The sequence below is a fragment of the Chaetodon auriga genome, chromosome 9, assembly GCF_051107435.1.
Source record: "Chaetodon auriga isolate fChaAug3 chromosome 9, fChaAug3.hap1, whole genome shotgun sequence".
Lineage (NCBI taxonomy): Eukaryota > Metazoa > Chordata > Actinopteri > Chaetodontiformes > Chaetodontidae > Chaetodon > Chaetodon auriga.
This window is the reverse complement of record NC_135082.1, coordinates 9,004,896-9,022,319: the sequence shown is the minus strand read 5'-3', so window position 1 is coordinate 9,022,319 and position 17,424 is coordinate 9,004,896. Positions and strand designations below refer to the sequence as shown.

Sequence of the window (17,424 nt, the reverse complement as noted above, 5' to 3'; positions counted from 1 at the left end):
AGTCGCAGCTTGGAGCGGTCCAAACCGCGGTCTGCTACTGCCACCCAATGGACTGAGGAGGCACCTGCAGCGGCCTGGTCATCTCATTCAGCAGGTGTGTTCACACCGTGTTCTCAAGCTGCCCAGAGTCGATAAGGACAGTTGTTTGGTAAATATCCTTGTGAGTAATTAGAATGTAAAACAAAAAATTTCGTTTTTATGGATATTTTAAAATTCATTTAAAACGATTAAACTCTTACTGCAGTTCCACATGCAAAGCAATTGTTGATGATATGCAGTAGTTCATTCGGGACAAGGCATGGCAGCCGGGACCCCAAGGGGCTCCAAAAGCTCTGGGTCTGCATCACTGAAACTCTAATGTTTTTGGCCATTTGATTAATTGCAAATTTGTTACGAATTTGGCACAATGTCAGTACAATATTAACAAAGATGAATCTGGTATTATAACCTATTTTTGTGGTCACATCCTGGAGAAACAATCTGTGTTTCTGTGAGATCTTTATTATTTTAGTTTATGTTGGGACATTTTGCATGTCCCTAAATGGCTCCTATCGCAAACTAAGCACTGCCCTGGCATAGTGGAGTGCATTGGTTAAAATGGACTTTATGGGAACTTGAAGATCGGGTCATCTTCATCCTGGTAACATAAGCACAAAACACGCTGTTTCAGCAAATCCAAGAAAAGGTACACACAAACAGAACATTGCTCATAGTGCAGAGGATTCAGTTTATTGAAGTCAAAGTTTAACAACTTAAGTTTACAATCTGTATTTTTTTGTAATATATATTCATATATATGAAACCAAAAAAGGCTACTTTAGGAAGAATAAATGTAATTTTCTTTCTTTTTTAATATCATCTTTAGTCAGTTTAATGTACAGAATAACAGTAAGCTAATATTATCCTTGAAAAAGAGCAATATGTTCCTTTTTTAATGTCGCAGTGCAACTTACATCTTACACACCTGTGCAATGTACCATGAGGTGTACACCCCTGAAAGAACACACAGTGGAATCTCCCTTTTCGGCCTGTTTCTGCAGGTCTACACACACAAAGATCTGGGAGGGATAACACAGTCTGTGCCTACAAATCATAACTTGCACTCCTTAATCTACAGTATGTCACCTGCTCAGCAGAAAGAAGACCAACATTACAGATGAGAAACGTGGAGAGGTCTGCAGACTAAAACTGTATTGTAACTCTTCTACAGCTGTGTGTGTGTAGGATCGTCAGTATAATCAGTCCATCAATGCCAAAGAGAGTGTTGGGAGGCACAGGGAAAGTGCTTGCATCATTTAGTTTCTTTGTGGTACTCTCAAATTAACCGTTCAAAAAACATGAGCTATATGTCTGGGGTGTGTTTGATATTTCACGACAGTGTGACATGATGAAAAAACCTGAACCTACGCTCAAAGAATTACAGTAAAATATGAAGAATAAGTACAGATAGTGCTGGATGCAGCAGGTGCTACGCATGTCTCTGAGAGTCTTCGACACTGGGGGGCACCGTTGAGTCCTTGGCCTGATATTGCAGATGAAATGATTCATCCGAGTTTCACAGACATTACAGACCGTTTAGTCTAGAGATCTTTGACCGCCCAGTGTTAACCATATGCTTGGTGGGAATGTCAAAATAGCTTTCATTTTAGAAGTAACTGTACTGCCGTCTCTCAGGTAAGATTCCTGAAGCCTTTGGACACGAGTCTGTCTCTCTATGTAAACCAAAACATCAAATTGAAACCTCCTGGTAGCATGCTAAAGGAGGATCTGCATTAGATCAAGTAACTGAGCAGCAAAAATGTCTCCCTCAGTTATTGTACAGTGTGTGTCTTCAAACACTATCTAATGAAAAGAAAAAAAAAAGTACCCCAAATCTATGAACATAAAAATAAAAGGTCATTCTTCAACAGTACTTTTGCATGTGTCATGCGCTACAAGTCTAATTTATCTTGCAATCATGAGAGGAAGATAAAGAGATAAAAACAACAAAAAAAGAACACAAATGATCCACAATATTTTACCCTGTCCAATCAAATCAGTCCCAGGCCTTATCTCATGCAACACATCACCAGGAGAAGGGTCAGCCGTGATGGAAACCATTAAAAAGTGTCAATCAACTGTCAGTGACTGTGGTTGTTGTCGTTTGTCTGCCTCCTAGTTGTTCGACTGCTAAACACCCTGCATCTACAGAGTGAAGAGGGGGACACTGCAGAACCTTGGCATAGAATACATCATACTTTACATTATATCTATGACACAAAACGTAAATAGATTTATATACTCTTCTATGTTTAAATATATTTGTAGACTGTACACAAATCTTTAGAAAATGAGACGGCAAATGCTTTTACCTGATATTTTGAACAGCAATGGTAAAGAGGCTGATGAGACATAGACCCTGTGATGCAGCCAATGAGATATAGAGATATAGAAAGTGCATTCTTTGTAGTGAGTGACTCCTTTGAAAAGAACTCTCTAGCTCTTGCATTCGCTGTTTAAGAAAAATAAAATGAAAAAAAAAAAAAAAATGTTTTGCACCCACACAAATACATACTCTCTGTCTTCCCTCCGCTACCTCTAGAAGCATATCACAGTGGTAGTGGAACGCAAACATTTACATCAGTATACACAGCAGTATACACATATACACAAGTCTTTGAGGACTAGAGAGAGAGAGAGAGGAAACAAAGGAACAATTAAGAAAAGAGAAGGAGGAGATGGACAGAAACACAGAGAGAGAAAGAGAGAGGAGAAGGAAGAAAGAGAGGGAGGGAGAGAGAGAGAGAGAGAGAGAGAGAGAGAGAGAGAGAGAATGCAAACTGAATGGTAGAATCACACTCCACCAGAGGAGCCTCCTTCTGCAGATAAAATTGAAGGTTTTTTTGTTTTTTTTTTAACAGTTCACAGCTTGAAATAGAGTGCATCTAGCCAGCACAATGGTTCCTTCAATGCTCGTGACGCTTGTTTTCATCTAAAACAGATAAACCAGCATTGATGGCTACCTTTCACAGTCTTATACCAAAAGTCACTGCCCTTACTTTCCCCACACTGTCCCGTCAGATCAGCCTGGAATAACAAGTGAGGTCCCGGTAAATCAATGAGATATGCTGTGAGAGAAAAATAAAATAAAATAAAATAAAATAAAATAAAGATAGAGAGAGAAAGGGGGAGAACTGGTGGCTCTGGGTGCAAAGTTCATCAGTACAAAAGTAGTACAGTGCTGTGGTGAAAAGGATTCTCCTCTGTATTGCTGCTACATAGCTCCCCCTGCTCCCTAAAATCAACAGGAAAAAAGCAAAACCAATAGAGTACAAAGGAACGAACATGTTAAAAAGTCTCCTTTTTTTCCATTTTGCTCGACAAGCGTGTGGAGTTTATGCTGAGTTCCATAGACAAAGGAAGATTAATGCTTTCTGTTCAGGCATGCAATAGGCACCCTGTGGGGTCCTCAGGATTATCAAAAGTTCATACACGCAGGTCTCAGGCTGTTCCCTCTATGATATTTACACATCTTACAATGTGTGTTCCTGTGGATGTGTGTGTATAGTGTGTGTTTGTGTGAGTGCGTGCTCAGAGTCGTGATCAGGAGAGAGGATTCAGCTACTGTAAAGCTCTGTGTGTGTGTGTGTGTGTGTGTGTGTGTGTGTGTGTGTGTGCATGCGTGTGTAAGTCAGTATGTGCATCAGTTCAGTCTTTACTTCTCTTTCTCACACATGTGTCTCAATGAAGGAGTGTGTGTGGGTCATGAGAGGTGCAGCCAGCGGGGAGAGGTCGTCCTGGCCGTTGGTGCCTGGACTGAGCTGGCAGATGTCTGAGTAGAGCTCGCTGTGCCACTGTTTCCACTCTCTGAAGGTCTGGGAGCACAGGCCAGGGTCCTCCAGGAGGGCACAGATTACCGCCAGCTCGGACTCTTTGGCCTGTGGTGGGGGGAGGGGGGGGTGGGGGCAAAAAGAGGCACCGGGGAGTTACCACATAGAATCCTCTCACACCTACTCCCACTCTTCTTTAAATCCTCTGTGTGCGCTACCTTCAAGGTGCTGCGGAGGGCTCGGACCCGGTGCAGCCTGTCGTTGAGCAGAGGGTCCCTGGCTCTCTGGGTGAAACAGCGCCGAAGCTCCTGCCTGCTACAGGGTTTTGGGTCTCCTAGGGCGGTCACGTTGGCCTGCTCCAGGGCCCGGTACAGCTGCTCTAGCCCGTCCAAGGGCTCCGGCTCGCGGCCCTCCGACACCCGCCGCTCCCTGCCCTCCGACACCCTCCTCTCTCTACTGTCAACTCTCAACTCCCGCAGGTCTGAGACACCAAGGAGAGGAGCGGTTAGAGTCAGATTCACTGCTAGAATGACACAATAAGCTCCATTTGGATCGACAGCGGTCGATGCATGAGTGACAGAAAATTAATCGGCAGCCATATTGATAATTGATTGTTTTTTTCCGTAAAAATGGCAAAAATTCACAGCTTACAGCTTCTAAAATATGAAAATGTGGTGGTTTTCTTCACTTTCTATGAAAGTAAACTGACTATTTGGGGATTTTGGACTGTTGGTAAAACAAAACAAGCAATATGAAGAGGTCAGCTTGGGCTCACTATTTTCTGACATTTTATAGTCCCAAAAGGTCATTGATTAATCCAGAAACAAATCAGCAAATGAATCAATAATGTAAATAATTGTTAGCTGCTGCCCGGGTTTAATATTGACAGAACAGACATGCCACCAAATAGCACCGTGTCTTCAGGCATCTAACCATACAAAGAACAATAAAAGTTTAGAAGTTTTAACTTTCTGGTGTGTGTCTCCTTAATACAAACACTGCTCCAACAGAGGTTACCAAAGACTGATTTTCCCTCCTCAGACTGATCCATTTGAACTGCTTTGGAAACCTTAAGAGGCAAAGCTAAGAAGCAAAGTGAAAAAAAGAGAAAAGTGCCCAAAAACATTATTTTATTACTATTATTTTTTGTAGTTATGATCACTTTAAATTATGAGTGAACTGTTAACTTCCTCTAATTACGTCATAGATAATACCTCAAAAAGTCACACACTCCCTTTCCCTGTGATACTGGCAGCAGGCACACACACACACACACACACACACACACACACACACACACACACACACACACACACACACACACACACACACACACACACACACACAGCACTCGTAGGAGACGGCTTCACAGTGTGTTGCTGGAGTGGTTAGTAGAGCATCAGTCCCTTTTTCAGTAGTGTTAAAATGAAATGCAATTAGTTACACACACTTAACTGCATTTGAGAAATATAGCCATATTGCTTTGCAAGAGCTGTACCAGCTAAAGTCAGTAGCCATCGGATTGTTTAGTCTTCTGCCTCACTTACGAGTCCTGACTCATGACAGCATAGCATCTATTTAATTTTGGCAAAGGAGAGCTGTGTGCATGTTATGGCAGTGAACTGCAGTATATAAATCAATAAATAAAAATAAAATCATCCCCTATAGTTCAATATTCAGTGTAACATGACCAGTACAGGTTTACTTTACGCCTTGATACTGCATCTATCTTTTTTTTTGGCTCCTTTGTTACTTAAATGTCTATTTCTCTGAAGGCCACAGAGACTGTTTTCACCCATTCCTCTGAAAGTGTTCTTCTTGTATAAAACGTATTGTCTGTGATTTCCTTACCCTCCTCACCCTGGAGCATATCTGCAGCCTGCCCCTCTGCCTCCTCATCCTCGCTCCTTTCCTCCATATGAGCTGAGGTGTGTAACAGCTTTCCTGGCATCGGGTCCCTGTTCCTGGGCAGACTCTGGCTGCGCTGCTTGTGAGAGCGCCGGTGTGTGTGGCTGTGCGAGTGTGGACCTCGCTCCAGAGGGAAGGGGCCGTCCCGCTCCCTGTCCCTCTCTGCGGCGTGGTGTCGCCGTACGGGCAGCGTCGCCTGCCTGCGCCTCTCTGGGGACATGCCCTGTCTGCCCAGCCCTCCGTACAGCCCCATCTCTCCAGCCATGCTCCCCATTAGGCCTCCGTAATCACTCTCCCCCGGCGCTGTCTGCAGGAAGTGCAGCCCTGCGCTGGTCAGAGGGGTTTCAATGAGGTCCTGCCAGGAGCGGCGTTCACGATGGGAAGAGCGGCAGCCTGATGAGTGAGTACTGGTACTGCCTGTGCCCATGCCCATGTCTCCACGCTGGTCCTCGGCCGAGGAGTGGGAGTGCGTGGACTCACTGGAGAAGTGTCGCCCATGCTTGGGCTCCGGGAAGGGGCTGGAGGAATTGACCTGGAGAGGGAGAGGGGAGGAGGAAGAGACCATCTGTGGAGGGATGGGGGAGGTGGAGGCACTCATCGGTGGAGGGAGTGGGGACGGAGTGGAGCGCATGAGGCTCATGGAGCTGACTGAGCGGGGCAACTGGTCATAACTGTGAAGGAGGTTAGCCTGAAGGGTTTGTGAGGTAGATGGGGGATGGTTAGTATGGAGAGGAGTGGGGAGGGATAGATAAATGTGAGCGATACAAGAAAAATGTGATCCGCAAAACAAGGAGAAGGAAGAGGTGCGTAAGGACGGACAGACAAAAGGAGAAGAAAGAAGGACAGCAAAGTATAAAAGGCAGAAAGAGACCAAAAGATGTAAAAAAGCAATGAGATGGCAGATGAGTAACTCCAGAAATGGGAAAACATGGTACCATTGCCACCAATGTGCATGTCTGAATATCTTCTGAGTAAAAGTGTGTTTCAGCGTTACATTATCTTTCAGAGATGTGATGAGCAGTGGCAACTGTCGCCATCTAGAGGTCTGAATGAAAACCAGTTCTGGCAGCAGAACACAGAGAAGTGATGGTCTTGGCTGCTTATTGAACCAGATACTCTCACACTCTGATGTTTTATTAATGCTGAGAGCTCTGGTCTATGCAGCTCTGAAAACTGTGGGGCTTTTAGGAATAAAATATTCTACCAGAATGAAACACCGCAAAGAAAATGTTGAGTGTGTGTGTACTTACTGATGGTGTGCGGTGATAAGTATCACAGAGGGATGAGGGACCCTCCTGTTTGAGCGTCATTGAGCCATCGACCTCATCCTGGTCACTCTCACTCCAGTAGTCTGATATTGAGATAAAAACACACACATGCATGTTAGTAATTCACCAGCGAAAGGGTTAGGTTGGTCATATCTGCCCAAGTGAATTTGTCTCACCTTCATCAGGGCGTGGCACTTTGTCATCTGGTGTGTAGCCAATAGCAGCAAGCCCGAGCCGGTTCATCCACCTATAGGAAGCACGGAAAGGAAATAAAAGGCGAGGGATGAGAAGCAAGGAGGGGGAAGAAATCAGGGGATAGATGAGAAAAGGAGCAGAGTGGAGGAGAGGAAAGGACGGGTTATACTGGGTAAATGGTAGGTGATGAATAAAAACTTTCCCTTTAAATTATTTAAAAGGTGTCTCTTAACACTTGATATGTGTCTAACTGACTCCATCCCCCTGATGAGGAGAAAAAAGCACAGAGATAATTAGAGAGATGGATGCAGAAAGAGAGAAGTGACAATCCTCTGTCCCATCCTCTCTCAGCAGTGAGTCTCAGATGGCATTCTTTCTCTACAAGCACACTTCCTGTCCTCATCCCATCCCTCTGTCTGTCTCCATTGCAGATCCCGGCTTGTCCTGTGACTCTCTGCAGACACCTAATAATAAGGTTGCTACTAAGAATAGAGGCCAAGTCTGTGCGTGAGGAACAGGAAACTTATCATAGTAGGAAATGAGCGCTAAAGGATGATGATGAGCGATGAGCTGATCCAACTAACAAGTGTTGTCTGTGTCGCCAAAACTTGACGCAACTTGTTCCTCCGTACTTTAGAACTCCATTGCTGTCGAAAACACACATCAGGGAGCCACACTGTTGCACTGGCTGCCATGTTCTTCCATGGAGATGAACACGTACATTTTATTTCACTTCTGATTTGATCCCGCATACACGATTCCTCCTGTTTGAGAAATGTTTGCTAAAATCTACAGTACCCAGCTGTTGTGGGAAATTAATGAGTCTATATCTTTGTGAGCATTTTTAAAGATTTAAATCTCCATTAGGAACAAATGGGCTAGAGGCTGAGAGCCAGAGACAAAGGGAAGTCAGAAAGTATTGAGAGATGCAGGAGCACTTTGCCGATTTTGGTCATTTCACGGCATTTGCTGTGAACAATGACAAATTTAGAGAAACGGCAGCCTTATCTCAGTCAGTTTTGTCTCCTTGAATTTAATTGTCAGTGTGACTGATTATTTGGCTGCGTGTTACAGCCCGTTTTCACTGCAAGAACTTTCAGGGCACCAGAAACCTTGTAGAAACTCAGGAACTTTACCCGCATCTCTACCACAAGAACCAGCTTCCGAAGTATTTTCCAATGGACGTGGAACTGCAAGGCTTGCAGCACTGAATGTCACTGATTAATCAAGTGTGCTCACTTTTTCCACAGTATTTTCCAACTGCAAACCCTACATTAGTCTAACACTCCCGTGTGATTGCCATTCAGAATCTAGTGAACCCAGATGAAAGTGTGCTAAAACGCCATGATTAATCTTCAAGACATATAAGGATATTTTCCTGATGCCACCTATTCATACACACACATACACAAACACACATGAATAGTGCTTTCACACATGAACCTATGAAGTCAAATATAGCTGGTTAATTACTCCCAATTATCTCTGCATGTTATTGAGGGGAGGTGTGGATAATTAGAGCTCATCAGATAGCACTCCTGCATTTATCACTACGATATCCTTTTCACACGTGACACACACGCACATTTACACACACATCCGCAGTTCCACATTGAACAACAGAGGGCCAGGTTCATGCCTTATTCATGTGCAGTGTTGTGTGGGCTGTTGCCTTGTGTAAACTTGGTTTACTCAGTTAAAATATTCATGAACGAACATGTGACGTCCCCGGCATCTGACTGTTGTCCACATTAAGACGCAAACACGCACTCAGAGACTCACAGAGACACCCAGTCACTCACCTGTTCATTTCCTCAAGACAATCTGTGGCGAAGAAGAAGCTCTTGATTTTGGGATGACAGGCTTTGAAGGCACTGCAGTCAGTCAGGGAGAAGAAGACTGATTAGTATTTTTGTGGCTCATGTTGTGTGGGTGAGAGCAAATGTGCTTGATTAGTAATTTCGGCGACATGTGAGGGACACTCACAATTTCCGTCTGCACTCTATGGCTCGGTCTATTCTGAACTCTGGGAGGCTGATGAAGCCCTCAGCCTTCTCATCCTGCAGGCACAGACAGATGGAGGGTGGTGGTACATCATCAACACAGAGAACAAACTGTCATACGTACTGATATACCAATTTTATGTGGCATAGTAGTCCTCTAGTCAAGCATATGAAAATAACATATGTTGTTTATGTTGGCTGGGATAAAGTCCTGCCTCCAGTTGACATGAAAAAGATAGACCAGATATGATTATCTTAGCTAGAAAAATGAGTTCGGTGAAGAAACCATCACAGTTACAGTTAATTACTGGGTCTGGCAAGTTGATGTGAGCATTTAAACTGGGCTCTTGGAAACTGTAATGAACATTTTTTTCTCTTTCCTGACATCTTATAGACCAAATGATTGAGCAATTATTCAAGAAAATAACTGGCAGATTAATCAAACAATGAGACAACAATGAAAATAATTGTTAGTTGCAGCCCTAGTATGAAAGCTGAAAGCACAAATCCAGGAATGGCACAATACATAAAAACTGATTCTGAGTGATGAAAAGCAACATTTTTTGGGGGGTAAAAATACTCTGGGGACATTTCAATTACATGATCATTTAAATGTTCCAATGTGCACATTTAAGAGCTTAATATTTGTCAAATGAATCTATACTTAAAGGGGTACACCACTTAATATTGCACTTTTAATGTATAAAGAAAATGGTCAAAACTGAAGATGCAGCAAATAAAATATTAGAATAGATTTTCAAGCTCCAAAAGTACTAGTAATTCCCATGACGCATGTTAAATGCCCTCATCTGTCAAAATCAGTGTCCCAAAATTATTATGCAGATTTGTTTTCACATATGTGAAATCTTGATCTTGATCCCACGATATCCCTGATGACATCATCCAGGTTATTTTGTCGGACTTTAGAAAGCTCCCTTTCAGAGGCACAGCAGACATTACACAGCTGTTTTTGCATGCTGAGTAATACCCTCCATGAGATGCAGACTGACCTTTACCTGTAGAATCGGCAGAGTGTCCCTCTAATTTCAGTATTTTTCTGTTGAAACTGCACATCTGATTGTGGTACATAAGTCTTGTTTCCTAAGTGTCGCCTGATGAACGCTGCTTTGACTCTAACAATGGGATTCATGTAATGATGATAGTTGACTGTGTTTACTTACATTTTGGTTGGTGTACCAGTAGAGGCAGGACTCTTTGAGGATAAACCAGTACTTCCTCCATTTCTGGGTGAAGTAGCCTTTAGCATCCTTCTTCTTCCACAGCCAGCCCTCACAGTCACCGTGGCCCAGGTCCTTACAGGAAATTCTCCTTCGACTGGCACTAGTGAGGGAACCTGCAGAGAGAGGAAAGAGCGATGTTGATACTGAAAGGGTGCGGGACAGGACAAATATCTGGACTCTTTTAAAGTCTGCAGCAAGCAATCAGCAAGCAAAGTGAACTACTGAGTCCTTCCAAACGAACGGTAATCAATATGAAGTGCAGTATTATTGCAGCTGTGTATTTTGTTTTCATCATGTACTGTACATCTGGACTTTTTATGTACACAAGCAATATGTTAAATCATCAAGCCTGTCTCAACTGTCCATTTGATATTTTCATGCCCCTGTCAGGTCTGTCAGGCTGAGTCTGGAGTCCAGTCATGTAGCTTGAGCCACATTTTTGTGGTATAACATTTGCTTTTTCTTGAGCTACCTGAATACATACACTGGTAAAACTGTAAAGAACATGCAAAAGAAGACGGACAGAGGAAATGAACGTGCCAACCTTTACTTCGCTTTTTGGTTTTCGTTCTTAGAGAGGTGTAATGGAAAGACTAGAGGGAAGAGAGACAGAGAGAAAGCTTGTCAGCTACAAAAAACTCTGAAAAAGACAAGTTCAGGCAAACTCTCTGGGTTGGTGCTGATGCACGTAGGGAGGTTGCAGGCAGTTCACTCTCCATGTTTAGCTTATTTTTATTTTACCAGGCACACAGCAGAAATGATTACAGGCACAGAGGGATGACAGTACTAAAATGGCTGCAGCCAGGAGATGACCTACAACCTGTGATGGAGAGCTGGATGTTGTCTGCCACTGAGACTAAAACCACGGTGATGCCAGGTTGCTGTGAACTGCATCACCTGAGCTAACCCTTTTATTACTTATGAATTTAACTTTTCATTTACAAAAGGAAGAGTGTTTTATTTCTTCTTTCAAAGTAGGATATAGTCTATAAATCTGATTTTGTGTTTGGATTATGTCAGCAAACTGCACATTAGCTGATGCATCTCAAAGAAGCTAATGTGAGTAGGCTATAGGTATCAGCATTGACATAGCTGTACACAGCCGCAGGCTATTTATCTAGGTAACAAAGCCAAATAAATATCTGTTTATAGTCAACTGAGCTGACTCACTGCGTGCTACAACTCATAGTGCTCTGGAGGAGAGGCTAGGGCTAATGACTAAGACAGTTTCCTGTGTCACAGTAACCTAAATACGGAAAGCAATTTACCTCATCTGACTGTTATCTTTTATTTAATTATTAAAGTCCTGAATGGCTTTAATCTCAGGTATCTCTCTCCTATTCTTGTCTGGCTGTACGTTTGGCTATTATTTGGACACAATCAATCTCCATGCAACAGTGGATGTGTTTGGTAGGAGACTCTTCATGAAACTGAGGCCTCTGTTGCTTCATTAAAATGGGGTTTGAGTGAGAATCAAAATCTACCGGCGTTATCAAAAACTCAGGTATATCAGAAGTAGTATGCACAGATTCATAAAACAAGGAACATGCTGTCTGCCGCACAGCAATGTCTGCTCGCCCACCTTCCTCATGGAGGCCGCTCCTGAGCTTCCTGAGCCGGAGTACCTGCAGGCGGGCACACAGGGTTGAATGTAACCACAAACGACTTCCATCAATCACAAACATGTGGTCCAACCACAAACAACCACAAACACAAACTCACCTGTCTGTTGTGTCTGCTCGCAGCGTGTCTGCACCTCGCTGAGAGGCAAGGAAAAAAGACTTCATTAAAGCACTTCTACAAACTGTCCACTCCTACATGGCAGGCCACACATACACTTTCTTCTACAACCTTGGTTTGTCATCTGAGGCTTGTGCCTGCACGGTGCACAGTACATGTTCTGTGGTTTCTTTTGTATTTCTATTCCAAATATGTATTGGAAATCTGATTAACTGGGGGTTTGGTAGTGTTTCTGATACATATCTGAAATTCAAATGACTACTTTGACATATTTTTATAATTTCAAACACCCATTTAGTAGATGGCCCACTGAGTAAAATGCTGGTTATCCTCTTTACAGTAATATACAGTACAAATATTATAGCCAATTTTACATGAGGGGTACTGTCTCCTTATTACTCTCATCCACACAATACATGTCCGACTATTACTACTATGACTAACATGATAATGATACAATTTGTTTAAAAAGCATTTTCTTAGATACTCAAAGTTGCAACATAACAAATTACATATATTAAAAACCTAGAAACTAAAACACAATTTAATATAATACTAGCAAGCAAGACTAGCTAACTGCACATTTATTTAGTGTTTTTTGTGAAATGGTCATTTAATGTTTTTTACAAGGACTTTCACATATTGAATTAAGCATTAAATCTTTTGAAATACCAGACAAGACAAAGTATAGTACAGGGTCTAGTACTACAACTAAAAAGAAAAATGCATTTCAAGTTGCCAGACTGTCCTTAGGCTCCAGCTGCTTCACATCTGTTCCATTCATTCACCAACACATCATTTTGGCTGGTTACACGCATGGTTTCCTGGTGACTATAATTTAATCAGGTGTGCTGGTACAAGAATTGTTCAAATGTGTGGAGTTGACATTAACCACTACTATAAAAACTCCCAATGAAATGCATTTTACACAATTTTTAAACACTTACATTTAGGTATTACAAATTTACTTTTCTACTTTTTCAAATCTACTTTTTTTTGGCTAATCTCTGACCAAGTGTGGACCCAGAAAGCCCCTTGGTGTCTCATACAGGGTCATGTGATGCACAAGGTACCCTTTAGCACCTTCTATGAGACGACTGCCAGAGAGCTTTTCCAACACATGGTTAATGTTGTAAAAGGGTTGCAGTTCGGTTACATTCAGACACCTGAAATACTTGTGCACGATGTAAGCTAAGTATGTTGTTAAAAGTATGTAGGTTAAAATAAGTCAGAGCTGTCTTTTGGTCTCAAACGGGACATGAACCCTGGCCTCCTGGTTGAAAGGCCCATGTTTCACCCATTCTTCCTTCCTTCCTCCTTCCCAGTGAGTCTCATGCAGACGCTGAAGGGTACATTGAGTGTCTGCATGAGACACAGAGGGGTGCAACGAAATGTTGGTGTTTGATGCCCTGGAAATGAAACTAATCCATAGCTATTAGATGTGATCAGACTGTGGGGGGCATTAATATTATGCAACACAATTGATTGAATGTCCAACATACTTATGCTGCTCTGGATGATTTCAGGGTAACTATACCATGTAGACAATGTGTAATGTGCTGTACTAAAGTACATGACTGCTGGACATGAAACATGAAACTTCACTACAAATTGTCGGTAAGTTGAAATAAAGTGTTTTTTGCTAAAATGTTGGTGTACGGTGTTAATAGAAAAGAATCATACAGAGACAATGAGACAGAGAAAACAAGCAGGTCATTAAGGTTAGCGTATGCTCGTTAGTGCAGGACAGTAAAGGCTATTTCATGTGCCGCCAAATAGATATGAGTCACCACCACGAGAGACACACAGCTGAGAGGGTTAGAGAGGGCTGGTGTTAGCTAAGCTGTTAGCGCCCCGTATATGTGTGTGTGTGTGTGTGTTTGCGTGTGTCGTGTTTTAAGCACAGTCTGTCAGTTGTGCTTGTAATTGGTCTGGCTGATGCTGAGTCATACACCTGCTCACAGGGATATGTGTTTGTGTGTGTGTGTGTGTATGTGTGTGTGTGTGTGTGTGTGTGTGTGTGTGTGTGTGCGCGCGTGCATGCCATGCAAGTGTGTGTGTGTTTGTCCAGAATAAACTCCTATTTAGACTCAGGCGTGTCTGAGGAGATGGGGATATTAGGATGAGTTAGGACGAGTCGTGAGATGGCTACCCTGCATACAAATGTGCTCCTGTGTGCCAGTGTGTGTTTGTTTGTGTGTGCGTCTGTGTGTGAGTGTGTGCGCGCTTGTGTGTGTGTGACAGAAAATGCAAAGATACAGAGGGGTGTGTCTGAGAGGGTTACTGTCATTCTCATAATCCGTGAAGCTGGCAGCCATGCAATGACAATGATCATCCTCACTCTCCTTTGTCTCCTCTACCTGACATACACACACGCACAGACAACGGTGTGTGTGAATCTGTGAACACCATGACCTATCCTGAAACCACACACAGTTCCCCTCCGAGAGGACACAGACATAAATGTACGACAAGGGAAGTTGTGTGAGACGGCGAGTGTTCCAGTTTGCTAAGTGGGAACATCAGGATTAAAGCCTTGAAGGTGATTTTAGTGCCACCGATATGTCTTTTTTACAGAAGAAATTTTGACATGTGACAGTAAAAAGCAGAGGTGTAAATTAATGATGGCTGAATTCCATGTATCTGTGTTAGTTTCAGGGTCTTGGTACTGTCTCACTGTCACGGCTGACTTGAATAGGACAGAGCCAGTGTAATGTTATTAGGGACACGTGTGCTTACACACACTCTTAAAGATTAAACCTGGGCCAATCTTTTTAGCATGTGATCTGTTACAAAAGTGTCTTGGGACTCCTTGTCACATTTTGAATTTTTAGGTCTTTAATTAACTATTACTTCGCTGATAAAGGCCTGAAACGCACTTTGCCTCTCACGCATTGCTGTACTTCTTTTAAAATGTTGTTGTTCATCCCTATTTTCCCTGTATTTTTACTGTCATTATCAAACAGGTTTTATTTTCCATCTTATTTTAGGCTAACTTTCTATTCCTGTTTTTATGTTCATTCTGTCGTTTTTATGTGAAGCACTTGTTGCATATGATTTCTTTCCTGTAAAGCACTTTCAGCTGCACGTCTTGTATTAAAGGTGCTATACAACTTAACTTTATTATTGTTACTATTATTACGAGTTGTTAGCAGTTTCAGATAAAGAGTGATTTCCACTGTAAACATCTCAGATGGTTATATTAAAGGGCAACTTTGGTATTTCTTCAGCCTGAACATTATTTTCCCATGTTTTTGTGTCTAAGAGACTAATAGGGACAATAATTACTCTTAAGATCTGCACAAAATGACATAAATAAAGGCAAAGGTGTCAAGCTACATCTAAGGCATTTTAAGGTATGAAGGAATTGTTTTCAAGGAAATAAACTTCTAAATCTGTACTTATGATCAACAGAAAGAACTAAAATAATGACATATAACCCAGAAAATAAGAGACTGTGCACATACAGGCAAAGCATCAGGTGGCTGGTCTAGACGCAGGGTGGAGGACAGCATGGAGGGGCTGATGGGAAAGCTAGGGCTGCTGGGATTGCGGCTCTTGCGCCGGGAACGTCTGGTGGAATCTCGCCGACTCTCTCTGCCTGGACCCTCGGGCTCCTCCTCGATCACCAGGATCTTGTCGTCGCTAAGGTAACGCAGCAGGGAGTTGTCTGAATCTGTGGGGATAAGGAGTGGTAGAGGGATGGAGCAGTTAGAGGATGGACAGGCTCAACTGAGCGGATGACAGAAGGAGGAAAACCACAGAGGGGGGAGATAGCGTCGCAGAGTCGAGGGAGAACCCCAGAGGAGAAACAGATGAGGGTGAATAGACCCTTACAGATAAAAACCCAACAGAAAGGGATAAAAGTGCCTCAGAGCTGTAGTATCTGATATGGATCCACAGCCGGGGACATACAGCTAATCTGTTTGCAATGATTATGCTGATTTGGAGGACACCACTGCTAAATCTTGTCAGTCACACAAAGTTTTAGTCCGCTTTAGCTCCAGATAGAAAAAGCTTTACACTTAATTTGTTTATTATCCATATACTTAAATGTGAAAAAGTAAAAAGTGACTGAGAGAAAGAGAAGGAGAAAGGCAGACCTCCGACAGCAGTATTGTGCTTTAATGTTATTCATGGACTTTCTGACGGTAGAGTGGAGGAACCTCGGTCGAATACAGATCGAGTCTCCCTGCAAAACGGTGAAGCGGGTTAGAATTGGCCACATAGAAATACCCTCATTTCCAGAGCGGCTGTATAAATGCAATTTCTTTGCATTTATGTTTACTTGTCGCTCTGTCAGATACATACCTGGCAGATATGTATCTTCACACAACCACACCACCATGGATAACCAGAGGATGAGCTGAAATGCATTGAGCTGAGTATGGAGCAAAGCACGGCACCAGTCCGACCCGTTTGTGTTGAGGGGCTGTGTTTTTTTTTGCGTGTACGTGTGTTTGAGTGTGTATACCTCGGCTCCCTCTCTTGCCCATGCTGGGTTCCTTGGCCTCGGCCATCCAGTTATATTCAGGGGGCATGGAAACAGGCCTTAGGTCACCTGGAACAACCAATCAGCAGTCAGAGAGTCCGCTAGAGGGAGGGAGTGGGAGTGTTGCGGGAAGGCGTGACTGAGAGACAGCGTGGGAGACAGCTGGAGGGGTGGACAGGTGAGACAAAGTGTGTGCAGGTGAGGGGGAAGGAACGGGTGGCTCTCGAGGGACTGCTATGTCCTGCAAGGCAAAGGTCACATGGCCTTACTTTCAGCTTACACTGTCAAGTTAGCTGTCTATTCACAGTTAGTACATTCGGAAAGCACAGGTGAGCACTATAATGCACCTGAATGCATCCTGCTCTGACGCTAATGCTCTGCTAGCGAGCAGGCTGTGGAGACATTGCGTCATGCCTAGATCACGACAGGCCGTAAGTTTTTATGAAAAATATTTAAATGGTCACATATTAGTATGAAGCTGTTATTGATTGATTCCTGCTTTGTGTTAGAGCTGTGTCTCCTTTCATTATCAGATGTCTCTGGCCAGGATTTCAGCATCCTCTGCTGACCATACATCCACAAATGACGATTCTGTGGTAGAAGAAATATAATATACTTGTATTGAACGTATCCTTAAAGCGACACTGGCTGATTTTTCTGGCCAGCACAGACGCAGAAAAAGATGGAAACACAATCTATTCTCACATTATGAAGATGTTATGGTGAATGAGTTCAATCACCTTTTCACACATCCGACAGATATAAAGC

At 43.0% G+C, this 17,424-nt stretch overlaps 1 protein-coding gene across 3 annotated transcripts in view; it reads right to left on the bottom strand.

Annotated features, from left to right (window-relative positions):
- Positions 1–2,895: 2,895 nt before the first annotated feature.
- Positions 2,896–17,424, bottom strand: part of LOC143325726 (connector enhancer of kinase suppressor of ras 2) — a 53,700-nt gene continuing 39,171 nt past the window's right edge. For 2 of the 3 annotated variants that reach the window (XM_076739006.1, XM_076739008.1), the window contains 13 exons: positions 16,639–16,725; positions 15,632–15,840; positions 12,147–12,184; positions 12,007–12,049; positions 10,969–11,017; positions 10,365–10,537; positions 9,167–9,240; positions 8,983–9,054; positions 7,162–7,232; positions 6,968–7,068; positions 5,661–6,249; positions 4,028–4,290; positions 2,896–3,917 (listed from right to left, as the gene is read on the bottom strand). In XM_076739006.1, coding sequence (XP_076595121.1) covers positions 3,708–3,917; positions 4,028–4,290; positions 5,661–6,249; positions 6,968–7,068; positions 7,162–7,232; positions 8,983–9,054; positions 9,167–9,240; positions 10,365–10,537; positions 10,969–11,017; positions 12,007–12,049; positions 12,147–12,184; positions 15,632–15,840; positions 16,639–16,725 — 1,979 coding nt within the window. In that variant the 3' untranslated portion in view covers positions 2,896–3,707. The remainder of the gene's footprint in view (positions 3,918–4,027; positions 4,291–5,660; positions 6,250–6,967; positions 7,069–7,161; positions 7,233–8,982; positions 9,055–9,166; positions 9,241–10,364; positions 10,538–10,968; positions 11,018–12,006; positions 12,050–12,146; positions 12,185–15,631; positions 15,841–16,638; positions 16,726–17,424) is intronic. The other variant, XM_076739007.1, reaches the window with a different exon arrangement.